Source organism: Aquila chrysaetos, chromosome 10 (assembly GCF_900496995.4).
Source record: "Aquila chrysaetos chrysaetos chromosome 10, bAquChr1.4, whole genome shotgun sequence".
NCBI lineage: Eukaryota > Metazoa > Chordata > Aves > Accipitriformes > Accipitridae > Aquila > Aquila chrysaetos.
The window spans coordinates 29,710,311-29,722,510 of NC_044013.1; the positions used below are offsets into that span (position 1 = coordinate 29,710,311).

The 12,200-nt window shown below is 43.2% G+C and overlaps 1 protein-coding gene across 15 annotated transcripts; it reads left to right on the forward strand.

The window, feature by feature from the left end:
* The first annotated feature begins 49 nt into the window (after positions 1 to 49).
* Positions 50 to 6,373, forward strand: WDR53 (WD repeat domain 53). Of its 15 annotated transcripts, none has more exons than XM_041126496.1 (4): positions 389 to 488; positions 1,223 to 1,388; positions 1,744 to 2,235; positions 5,066 to 6,373. In XM_041126496.1, the coding sequence occupies exons 3-4, from the start codon at positions 1,759 to 1,761 to the stop codon at positions 5,651 to 5,653; spliced, it is 1,065 nt and encodes a 354-aa protein (XP_040982430.1). In that variant the 5' UTR covers positions 389 to 488; positions 1,223 to 1,388; positions 1,744 to 1,758; the 3' UTR covers positions 5,654 to 6,373. The 15 variants fall into 15 exon arrangements, with proteins under 15 accessions (XP_029883163.1, XP_040982433.1, XP_040982432.1 ...); XM_041126495.1 differs by having other exon boundaries at positions 478 to 493; XM_030027303.2 differs by lacking the exons at positions 389 to 488; positions 1,223 to 1,388 and adding an exon at positions 50 to 90.
* The last annotated feature ends 5,827 nt before the right edge of the window (positions 6,374 to 12,200 follow it).

Below are 12,200 nucleotides of genomic sequence, written 5' to 3' on the forward strand. Positions count from 1 at the left end.
AGGGGGCGCGCGCGCCCACCGCCGCCATCACCGCCGCGGGCAGCCCACCCCGCCCGCCGCGCATGCGCGGGAGCGGCCGGCGGAGGTGAGGTGAGGCGGAGCGCGCGGCGCTGAGGGGCCCGGCGGGGGCGGGGTGGGCTCGGCTTCCCCCCCCCCCCCCCCCCCCCCCCCGCCCCGGTCGCCGCTGGGGCCCGGTGCGGGGCCCGCCGCCCCTGGGAGCCGCAGGGGACTGGGCGTGGGGTTCCCCCTCCCAGGGACAGCCGTCAAAGCTGCTTCAGCTCCCCTGCTGGGAGGGGGAGCTGCCGCCGCCCCAGCGCTGGGGCGGTTGTCTTCCTAAAAGCCGGAAGTGGGGCCTACCGGTGCGTGGGGCCTACAGGTGCGTGGGGCTGTGGGGCGGGAGAGAGGGAGGGCGGCAGCCGGGAAAAAGTTACCTCAGTTCCCGAAGCGCGGGCGAGCGGCTGGCTGCCAATTTGCGACCCGAGTTGCCGGTAAGGTATCCGACGCTTTCTGTAATTTTATTTAATCGGCAGGGCTGAAATTTTCCTGGTGGATTGAAGGAATTCCAGCTGTTCTTTAGACGAGGCTCAAAAAAAATCATTGGCAAAACGTAACATGGTTAAAAAAAAATCCCAAAAACCAAAAAGAAACCCTTTATTGCCCAATAATGTGATAAAGCCATAGACATTAAGGCAGCACTGCAGCTGCTACTGGGGCAGCCATAGCTCCATCCTGCAAACCCCCCATTGCCGTCTGCGCCCCTACCCTGGTATTAGCTCTCCTTTTCCCCCACAGCGTGCTAGTCTCTCCAGAACTTGTTATGCTTTTGTGTTGTTCAGTTTTTTTCCCCACTTAATTTTCTGCTGATGTGGTCCCCCAAACAGCCCTGTCACAGGGGCTGGTGCGGGCAGTCATGCCAAGGGAAGGGCCTGGAGCATGGTAAGCTCGATGGGCATGCAGCCCAATTAAATGTGTTGCAAACCTCATAACTACCTGCCTCAAACTGGTAATGCTTTTTTTAAAAAGATGCTATTGTTTATCTCTTTATGCTTTACTGTTTACCAGTGTTGAGAAAATTACCTTCACTTTGGGAACACAAAGTACACATGCACAAAAGTTGAAAATTTATTCACACACATGTATGCTTTTAAACCATAATTAAGGCAATGGCTTTCAGCATTAATCAGTTTATCCCAGTCTCACCAGCACAAGTTTCTTGCTCCAGGTATTGCGAGACTGCTTTATAAGTTGATGTTAGGCACTGACTACCCAGCACCTCGGCAGCTGGATGAAAGACAGATGTGTGCATGTGCTCTCACCTGGACTGGAACAGTGTGGCTTCTCTGCAGATGGACTTTACTAGTTTGCCGTCTTCCCCTTGCTCCTTCCCAGTATGTCCCATTAGGAACCATGCCCCTGTTTTGTCAGGCACACTATGTCCTTATGCGCTGAGGAAGCAGCTCACACCTAGGCAGCCACCTCAGAGCAGCAGATCTACGCCGCATGCTGCACAGGTACACATGCCAGCAACTGCTGCTATTCCCTGCTGTTGTGGCTGACGTTGATGCTGTTTGAGCCAAAGCTTCATTTGTGTACTGATCTGTAGAGGTGCCTGTTTTAATTGGACACTAGAGTTTCAAGTAGTCTGCATTACAGTCAACGGGATGATCTTGTTGCTTCAATAAGCTTTCTGCTGTAATGAGACCAACACCAGCTCAATTGAGGGTTTTTGTTTGTTTGTTTCAGAGGTGTCCCTGAAACATGGCAGTCAAATGGACTGGTGGACATTCGTCCTCTATATTGTGCTTGAATGTAAACACGGAAGGGCTGGTGGCTTCAGGCGCAGAGAGAGGCGAGCTCACGCTCTGGGATGGGGGAGGTGCTCCAGCAGGACAGCTCCAGCTCCCGAAGGCAGACGATGTGACCTCTGTGGTGTTCTCTCCCCGCCGTCCCACCAGGCTGTACACCTCCCACGGAGAAACTATCAGTTTGCTGGATGTCCGATCCCTCAAGGAGCCTGTTGAACATTTCCACGTGAATGAGGAGGAGATCAACTGCCTCTCAGTGAATGAGACCGACAATTTCTTGGCAGCGGCAGATGACTCGGGAGCAATAAAGGTTGTGGACTTGGAAAACAAGAAAGTCAGCCGGTCCTTGAGACACTCAAACATCTGCTCCTCTGTTGTCTTTCGACCTCAGAGGCCTCAAAGCCTTGTTTCCTGTGGACTGGACATGCAGGTGATTTGCATACAAGTAGATGGTTATTAGAGAAGCAGAACAGTAACTACCCAACCGTGTAGTGAGGCACCAACAGACTTTCACCAAGAGTGAGGGTGTACAGCCTGCAATCACCGAAAAGCTCCTTAACTATTCTAAAGTAGTTTTGGCGGAGAAACTTACATGTCGAGGCTGTTTGTGCCATTTTCTACACAGCACTTCCCCTCCCTGTTTTTATCTTCCTTAGTATATACAATCTAAAAGTGAGCAGGGTGGGAGGAAATCAGAATATAGCGCAAAGCATGCTCGTGCCACATTAGCTCCCTGTTGGACCGAGCAAAACCAGAAGTTGTCCCTAGCGATGAGCTATGGCTGCAGGCGAAATGCAAGTGATAGGAAGAGCCAAAATGCTTGAAGCGGACAGGATGCTAGCAAGAACACTTTACTACAGGTAGATAAAATCTTTCCAAGTGGTATGTATCACTGTAAGGACAAGTCTTTTTACTAATTTATCCTTTGTTCTGATTAACCTCTTGGAAGCATTAAATGTTCTTTGCCTTCTGTGCTTCTCTGTCCCCATCGAGAGGAAACTTTGTCCTTTGCATGCCGCTTGTGGAGGTGTTCTGAAAAAAACCATGCTAGCAGTTAATGGAGTTTTGAGTTGGCCACCAGGAACAGATGTTTTTCAGTAATTTCTTTCCAGTGGTTGAGATGTGACCACATTCCTGGTTTAGCCCAAGATTAAAACTATCACTTCTACACAGGTTTCTGTGGTTCTAGCAGTATTAGGGTGAAGTTTACTTTGACAGTGTTGAGCAGTTTCACCCTATGTTCTTAAAACCGAAGTGTACCTAACTCCCATTAGAACAAACGCATGCTGATAATTAGTATAAACGGTATCTTTCCATGTGAAAGCCATGGATCACTTAAATTCAGTAAGTATATATATCCAAATAGGGGCTGATTGATGGAAGTCTGCCAGGTTTAGACTTTGTCAAATTTTTAGAAATTTTCCAAATTTATTTTTTTTTTCTCCTTAGGTTGACTAAAAGATGGATGTAGGATTTGAAATGAAGTATTGTGAGACGCTTCTTTTCAGAGGCACTGAAGTGACAGTCTGAGAGGAGTAAATGCTCAGCACCTTAGACGGCTGGCTTAATTCAGGTCCCTAAAATGCAGATTTACAGGCCTATGGCTGGAAACTTTTTATCAGAATTGTAAGCATTTATATACCACTTCTGTGCGAGTGAACTGGTTATTTTTTGTGACTTTTTAGTTTTAGCATGGTTTACTGTAGCTCAGCAAGTTGGTTTTTAGGTGAAAGTCATTATCCCAAAATAGTAGGAATTTGTTAGTGTGTTTTTGTACAACGAAAAGAGCATTTTTCCACATCAAGGCTGGCTTTAAGATACATCATTTCACAAGGAGAAGCTGAGCTGCAATACTCTGAAATACTGTGCTGCAGCATGTCTTTGGACAAGTTAGGAGCCCTACGAGCATCAAAACCTGTTCTGGGCTCGCATGTCAAACCCTCAGTGAAGCTGTAGCTGATGAGAACGGAAATTTAGGTTGCTGGAGTTTTTTCAGAAGTTCCATGGAAGCAGGGAAAATGCCATGAGGACAGAAAATACTTAGTCTGCAGAAAACTTGTTAGCACTTGATGAATTCATAAAGCTATTGCAGTGCTCTCTGTGCTGAAAACAGGAATATTTGCCTTAAGCATTAGGACCCAGCCTCTCTGATTTACTTTTCTCTGCACAGTAGTGGAAAGTTTTCCCTTTCATTGGTAACAAAGTAGTTTTAATGTAGCAGCAGCAGCAGCAGTCACTAAAAAAGAAAAGTGACAGGAAACAACACATTTCAGATGTCTTAGTGTGATTTGGATTCCAGAAACACAGAGCCAGTGTGACAACTCTTTTGTGGCCCAAATTTAAAGGCTCCTGTACTTTCTACTGGAGATTACTAGTGGAGGAATATTTTTATTAATAACAAATTAAAGCTTTGCTTAAAAAAGCAAACAGCACACCAGTACTGCATTAGACTGACTTGTGCTTTCATACCTGTTGGCCTTGAAAATGCTCATCATCGACTCAGATCCTACAGAAGTATTGAGAGAATTATTTTTAACTGGCGCAGTATAAATCTATAGTACTTGAATTGCTGTATGAGAGATGCAGGATTCATTTGAAGACACAATTACTGCTTCATGAGGGGCTTGGAGGTGGCATTTTAAAAACAAGTCTAAAAGCGCAACCTCCCCCCATCTCATCAGGAAAAGTGTGCCTTACCTCGATATGGTAATAGCGCAAACTGGATCTACTCATTGGATATTAAAAAAAATACATATATGTATGTTTAAAAATGAGGGCCTGAACTACTGTTTGCCTTTTGCTGTTCCATTTTTCAAACACATTCACGGAAGTGATTATTTTAGGACAAGTACGTAGCAGAGACAGAAGTAAAATTCAGAATTATAATGATCTCTATTTACTGCTAGCATTTCCATGTCCCTCCTTTTAAATAATTGATGTGCAGTAGATCATGATTACCACTGCTGAGATGAATGCAAAAGCATTTAGAATAGGTTTTTCATCCATTTTGTGGTCTAAAGGTCTGAGTCACTGACTTTGCGGAGTAGCGCAGTATGAGGGTTTGGAAAGCATGCTGTAAAGATTTGCTGTGTTTATCCGGTGAAGTTCAGCCACTCCTCACAACACATCTTGCATCTCTTGCACTCACGCATAGCCTTTACTCTGCTAGAGCAAGAAGTGTGATTGGGTTTTTTTGCTGTTAGCGAAAAATCAGATTTTACCTAAAATGGACAAATTATTGATTCATAATTTTTTCCAAGGTTATGCTGTGGAACCTGCAGAAAGCTCGCCCCTTGTGGACCACAAACCTGCAGGAGTATGAAATGCCGGAAGACAGTCCACAGTCAGCCAGCCAGTTCTTTAACCCACCGCTTGCGCATTCCCTGTCTGTCGCATCGTGCGGCAACATCTTTGGCTGTGGAGCTCAAGACGGTAAAGTCAGAATATTCAGAGTCACCGGTGTCAAGTTTGAACATGAGCTGGAGTTTCAAGGTCACAGCTTGGGAGTGTCGCAGATCCTTTTTATGCCAGAAGCGTACTGGTTGTTGACTGGAGGAAATGATGGGAAGGTCTTGCTCTGGGATGTCAGCAGTGATGTTGGAAGGCGGCAGAAAAGTCCAGCAAAATCTCTGCAGAGAAGGAAGGCCCAAGCACCTGCTTCCACCAGAAAAGATGGAAAGGTCAACAAAGTGGCTTCAGATGAACATGCTAGAGTTTTACCAAAGCTAACCATTGAGCACGGAGAGAAGGTGAACTGGATCTCGTGCACAGAGATCAAAGGTTCCAAGAGAGTATTAGTTGCTGATCAGAGTAGTTCTGTATCTGTGTATCCATTGCCAGAATCTTAGACACTGAGATGTTTAAAGAAATTTGTGGGAGAAAACCACTTTTCGAAGCATTTGTAATGTGTCCAGTTACATCCGCTGACAATGCACTGAACAGTGAAACCTGCTGCGTCCTTCAGAAGGGGAAGGGATTTGCTGTGTCCTCACGCAATTACTTGTGATGTAACTGGCCTCATGTCATGTTTTTCTGTGGCTGTTGGTATTCACTGCAGCTGTTTCTTGCGGAGTTGGCAGTTTGCTTCTTGAATTTAAGTAAAACGGGTTTCACTGTATTTAGGGGTAATGTTAGTTCATGACTAAGCTGACATAATTAGGGTTGGAGGAAGAAATTCACGCTAACAGGGACACCCACAATGCTAAATGAGGATGCTGGGCAGTAACAGACATATCATTGGCTGAGCTCCTTGCATTTTGAACTATTGCAGTGCTTTACGTTAGTCTCCCCATTAAACTGTGTCACAGTTAGCTTAAATTGGCCATAGTGGAAATATATTTTTCATTAGTCTGTCAGCAGCTGGATATAAGACTAGAGAAGCATCAACTAATGAGTAATCAAATTAGTTTAACTGTCATTGCCAATTGGATTTTTTCACACTGCAGGAAACGAAGGAGCAGGGGAAAATGTTAACATCTGTTTAATGGGTCAGCTGTCTTATGCATTTAGTTGTTTATCCCAGGGAAAAATAACTATTACACTTGTTTTAATAAATGCTTTCTCTCTCACTGCTCCCTTGTGCTTATACTCACTCTAATATTGCCAGATGTACACAAAATTGTGTCAAGAAGCGTACTGTATACCCCATCACAGCGGGAATATAAAGGGACGAAGGCATGGGTCCTCCTTACCCAAATACTTCCACTGTCTTCCCAAAGCTTTGAAAACACAACGAGCAGAACTTGGCTTGCTAGAAACATCTCTTAATTTGCAAGTTGAAGGTGGGGATAATGTAGCTAAATGGGAATGCTGCAGCTCTGGATATGTTCAATTCATGCTGGATTTCCCATGGAATAGGCAAATAATTAAAAGGAAAAAAAGCTTTTTTTTTTCCTCAGGCCATCCTTAACCTTTCACAAAACTGAGTGCCTGGTACTGGCTGATGACCTGCTTCACTGATGTGGGGGTTTGTGCTGTCTTGTTTCACCAGCTGTGCTGTTACCCAACGCACATTATCTATCTGCCTTCTTTTTTCTTTTTGATGGAAAAATTTCCCGCTCTTTTTTTGCATACCCTGATACCGAAAAGCCGGTTGAAGAAACTCTCTAGGACTCATTTTGGAGTTTTAGAAAGCAGGCATTCTTTATTGCAGCACTGGGTGCACGGGGGATAGTTCCACCTAGTGTGCATACCATAGCTTTAGCACTAACAGATTATATAGAATAACTAATTGCATATTAATCAGATTAGTATACATATACATAAAAATAATTGCAACTGATTATGTCAGTACTGCCTACATCTGATCATGCGCAATGAAGGATCCATTTGAGTTGAAGGGCTGCTTTTGTGACCACCGATCCATTTGAAGTTCTTGTTGGCTCTCCTTGAAGTCTTTATTCTTGTCCTTGTTCTTTGATCTTGAAGCTTAATGCAGCTTCAATCACATGTGGTCAGTTTCAACATTGTTCTCATCTAGCGTACAGGAACATCTAGTCATAAGAGCAAAGAACTGCAAAACTTATGAGTAACTACCTCTACTAGTTAATTGCTTGGCTATACTTTTGTCTATTGTTTCAATCATAGTGTTAGTATAAGATTTCTAATAATTATTTACCAAATCTCACTTTTACAGTCACCTAGCAGCAAACCAGTTTCCACAGCTGGTGCAAAATATTAAAACCATCAAAATATTTAGACATACCATACAGAATGTATGGAAATATGCTATCACCCAGCTCCTGAAAATCATTAGCCAGTTGTGTTGGTTTTGCTCAAAGTAGCTCCCCACAACCAAACACAACTCATTCTCATCCAAATTTGATTTTACCATCATACCTTTTTTTTGGAAAAAAAAAAAAAAAAAAAAAAAAGCGATCTGCTTGTACAGCCTTTAACAGCAGGAGACTTTGGCCCAAGACATGAACTAACTGGTGGGCGCTACAGCAAAATGAAGCCAAAACACAGCAAAAAAGCAGAATAGTGTAGGTACCCCCTTTCGTGTTACCTCTGAATTAATTTATGTATGAAGACAGGCAGGATCTGTAGGTCAGAGGAACTGGTCTGGATGTGTAGTTCAGTATGTGATATGTTCATGAGCATGTGTCTGTGCCCTGATGACCTATATTTGGATATACAGTCTATAAAAAGCCTCGGTACAAACAACCTCCCGCAAGAGTTGGATCCCCTGTCCCTGTTGTTGCTGCCTGCTTCGGGAGAGAGGATCAAGCCCACTCTGGCTTTTATTTCTTCTCCTCGTGTTCTCCAGGAAGATGGCTAAAGCCAGCATCTCTCTGCGCTCCCTGAACGACACGTTAAACAGGTCATTAAAGGGTTGTGCTAGCACTGCTCTAAGGGACTGGGAAGGATGAGGGGCATAAGAGGACTGTGGCAGGGGAGAGGAGACAAGACTGTGTTAGCGTGACAAACCTGTGCTTCCTTGAAAATTTTCATGGGTAATAGAGAGGATGTAAATATACATTGTGTGTATACAGGAAGGGAGTAGTTCATGAGCAATCTTCTGCTTCTCCTTTACTCGTTGGGGAGGGAGGGGGGATAGAGCCACAAGCTGCACCCTTTCACAAACGCCGTTCTGGCCAGCATGCAGACTGCTACTCCTGGCTGTTTGCTGCAGGATTTGCGCAATTGCTCCATCAGCATAGGCCTGTAGCTGCATGAAGCATTGCTGGGCGATTATGAGTAACGGGAAATTCGGGTTCGCACTCCACTACTGTTGTAAATGGGAGATTTGGGATGAAGTTCTGAATTTTGGAAAATGCCTGAGTCTGGAGGGTTCAAAGATAGGAAGTAAGTGGTTATCATTAACAAAAAAAAACCCTGAGAACGGACCTTTCTTAGAAGTTTAAAGAAAGAAAATCACCGTCGCTGAGGAATTGGGACATAGGTGACGCTGATTCACTGTCCATTTTCAAAGCCTGTACTTGGAAGAGCAACACTTGACCAACAGGTTCATTGGCTTCATGTGAAATAACCTGGCCTAAGCTGTCCCTGCTGGCACGAGTCCACGTGTTCAGCTGCACTGCGACAGCACAGTTGCTGGTAGATGGTGTCTCTAACCAGCTGGGCAGACAACATCGTGGGATCAAATATAGGACATGAGCGTGGCCTTTCAGGAAAGAGAGTTGAAAAATGGTCTGAAACTCTCTACAGTTAGAGACAGATGAGAGAGTGTTCTCTCTCAGTGGATTTTCACATATGGATTTTCATATACTACCTTTAAAGGTACTGTGCAAATGGTATCAGGCAAGAAACTTTTAAGTCAGCTTAGGTATCATACATATAACTCTGGTTTACCTGTAGTAAAAGCGATTACTGTCTCTCAAGGCTATGACGGCTGATGATTACAGACTAACACCATCTGACAGACTTGGTAAGAAACTGCTCCTCTGGTCAAGATGATACTAACATTGTTCACCAATGGCTTTTATGACTCTGATTCACACAACGGTAACTGCAAAAAAAGATACTAGAGACCCGACTGGAGAGAGAAACAGAAATGCAGAAACCACTCCTGAAAGAAAAAGTGAAAATTAAGTCTGTGGGAAACTGATTGAAGCAGCATGCATCTAATTGGTACCATGAAGTGAGTGTACAGGAAGAGCTGTAGAGAAGTGTGAGGCTCTGCATTTGCCTGGAAAATAAAACTGATGTGACAGCTCTAAAATAATGAAAAATGTCATTTTCTGTAAATGCCCGAACAGCAGAAATAAGGTTACACATACAACCACGCTTTCAGAAAAGTGGGAGTGCTAGAGCTTTTACTGCAAATCTTCCAAGTATGTTCTGGATTCTAACAAGAAGAGAAGAACTTTAAAAGCTTTCTGGTAAAGAATGGGGATGTGGTTTGTGCATACACTAGACCGACTCAATGGTAACTTCACTTACATTAAAGGAAGAAGTGTTTAGAGGTCATGACTGAAATGAAAGCAGGAGGTTTAATCCATTCCTCATTTCATTCAGAATTTTGCTCAAGAGACAGCAGCACTGATTCTTTCAGAATTCACAAAAAGCTGTATATGATTAGTTACAGAGATTGGTTCTACCATGGTGTAACCGAACAGACGTTTTTAGAACCAAAATTAGCAAATGCTGAAATGTTTGCTACCGATGCTTAAAAATACACAAGAGTAATTTACAGATGTACAATATACCCCGTATCAAAAAAGTGCTGGAAAGACAAAACTGGGCAAATACGAAAGCATTGGACTAAAGGCTGCTGAAAAACAACTACAGTGCTGACTGTAGCATTAATGCTGAGATCTTTGGTAACTTTAATTTGTAGAGGAGAAAGCTCGCAACAATGAGCCATTAGGAAGCTTATTTACCTTGATAAAAAGCTCCAAATCGGGGAGCAGTTCAGAGGCAAGTATCTCTCCCAGGACAGCTCTCATTATCCACCCAGCAAACCTTGAAGAATATACTCGTTTTCTGACAATTCCCCAAATCTCTCTCAAAGAGTGCTTGCATCGTGTTATTCCTGAAACTTTTACTATTGGAGTTTCTGCACTACCACATTGTATTATCCTATTAGATTGTTGTTCTCTGCTTGTGCAGCTATAGATGGGAAGTGACCCACCTCACCTCAGGTTATACACTTGCTCTCTCTGTGCTGACACACTCAATCCCGTTATGACGTATTGAGTCTTCTGATTCTTCTGAACTACCTGCATTTCTACATCACACAAGCTCAATTTTCCAATTAAATTCTATTTTAGTCCTAAAATTCTCTTGGCAAGTATGCACACATAAATACATTTAAACAGGTGACATCCCCTCTCCCCCAAAAGTGAGTGCAGGAATGATGTGCAACATGAGACACAATAATTAGTTGAAATCCAACACCCAGTAAGAACTGTGCCCAGTTTCAAAATCTCTGCTGTGACCCAGCAGGAGACAGGAGGCTCTGAGAAATAAACATCTTGCTGAAGCAAGAGGAGCCCTACCAAAGTGAGATCAGTATGTAAGCAGTTTTTACAAGATGGCAAAGGAATTCTCCTAGCCTCAGGAAACAACAGCAAATCATTAGATGAGGATCTGCACAAGCTGTCAGGGAGACTTAGAAAAACATGCCACTGTTGATGCCTTTTTATTTTCTCCTCACTCAGGTCAACTGCAGACAGAACCCAAAGCAGGAGAAGAGGAAGGCAGGTAGGGGGGGGGCTACTGTTAGTGAAGCAATGACGTTCTTGGTCCTTCTCTTAAAACAGGCTTTAAAATACGGTGGAATATGCGTGAAAGAAGGGAAAACTAATGGTAAATTATTTAATCTGCTGTTTATCCAATCTGAAGTTAACCTCTGTTTGTTTGGAGGGTTTTTTTTGTGGGTTGTTGGTTTTTTTTAACGTCATCACCTGAAAGCTACTGTGTATTTTGTCCTTACAAAAAAGTTAAGCCAACGATAAATGAAATAGGGCCACAACAAACAAGATAAAGACCTTAATACAGTGTTTAACACAGGTAGATCACAATCAGAATCCAATTTCTTAAACATTAGAACAATACAATAATAATAGTAACAGAAGCAGTGGAGCAAACCGGGGATGAAGAAAGAGGGGCTAAAGAAAAAAATGTAGGGTCTTGCCCGTAATAAAATTTAGCAATGGCATAGTTTTTAACTGATACAGCCTGAAGTTCTGCCACTAAAATGCAAAGAAAAATCACAAAAGTCTGTAAGGAGTGGCTGATGTTCTGCTAGTAAATTGCTTGTAGAGTACATAGTACTGAGATATTTGTTCAGTATTTAGGAAAGAACTTTCAATTATTCATATGTTGATAGCTTTGAGATCCTCAGGATTCTCAAGGACACACCTCGATGTAAATCAGCTAACTGAGGCAAACTTAAAGCAAACTGTCTTTACAAAAGCCACTCCCGGAAGGACAGAAGCCCAGCATAACCTACTCCTTGAGTAAAGAGCTGCCAACGGGTACAAAGCATAAATACTTGCATTCCCTCATACTTTGTCCCTAAACACAGTAAGTTCTTTTAAACCTGGCAGTTTTCTTAAGCAAAAGTGGAGTAGCTCAGGCTCAGAACCCCACCTTTAGGATTATAATTTAAGAGACTACAAAGATGCACCTTTTTTTGCCTTTTTTATTTTTTAAATAAGGAAAACTGCAACAGATACTGAGTAATGAAAAAGCAGCTAACAAATACCAGCTACAAAGCAGTTTTCTTAGTGCTGTTTCCCCAAGGTCTTCTTATCACACAGTTGTTCTGTGGAAGGACAGTCCTATAAAAGGGAAAACCAGAGCAGGGTGAGCTGACGGGAGAAGAAACACTGTGGGTGGCTTGTTTATTACTTGCATCATTTTTAATCTGAGGAGGAATGAGAAGTTCTGTTCAATGTCAAATGAAAATGGTTCAAAAGATCTTGA

Coding starts and splice junctions, on each gene's coding strand:
- WDR53 (XM_030027303.2), top strand. CDS start 1,759: ATGGCAGTCAAATGGACTGGTGGACATTCGTCCTCTATATTGTGCTTG. Junction 2,236..5,065: donor CCTGTGGACTGGACATGCAG/GTGATTTGCATA, acceptor ATTTTTTCCAAG/GTTATGCTGTGGAACCTGCA.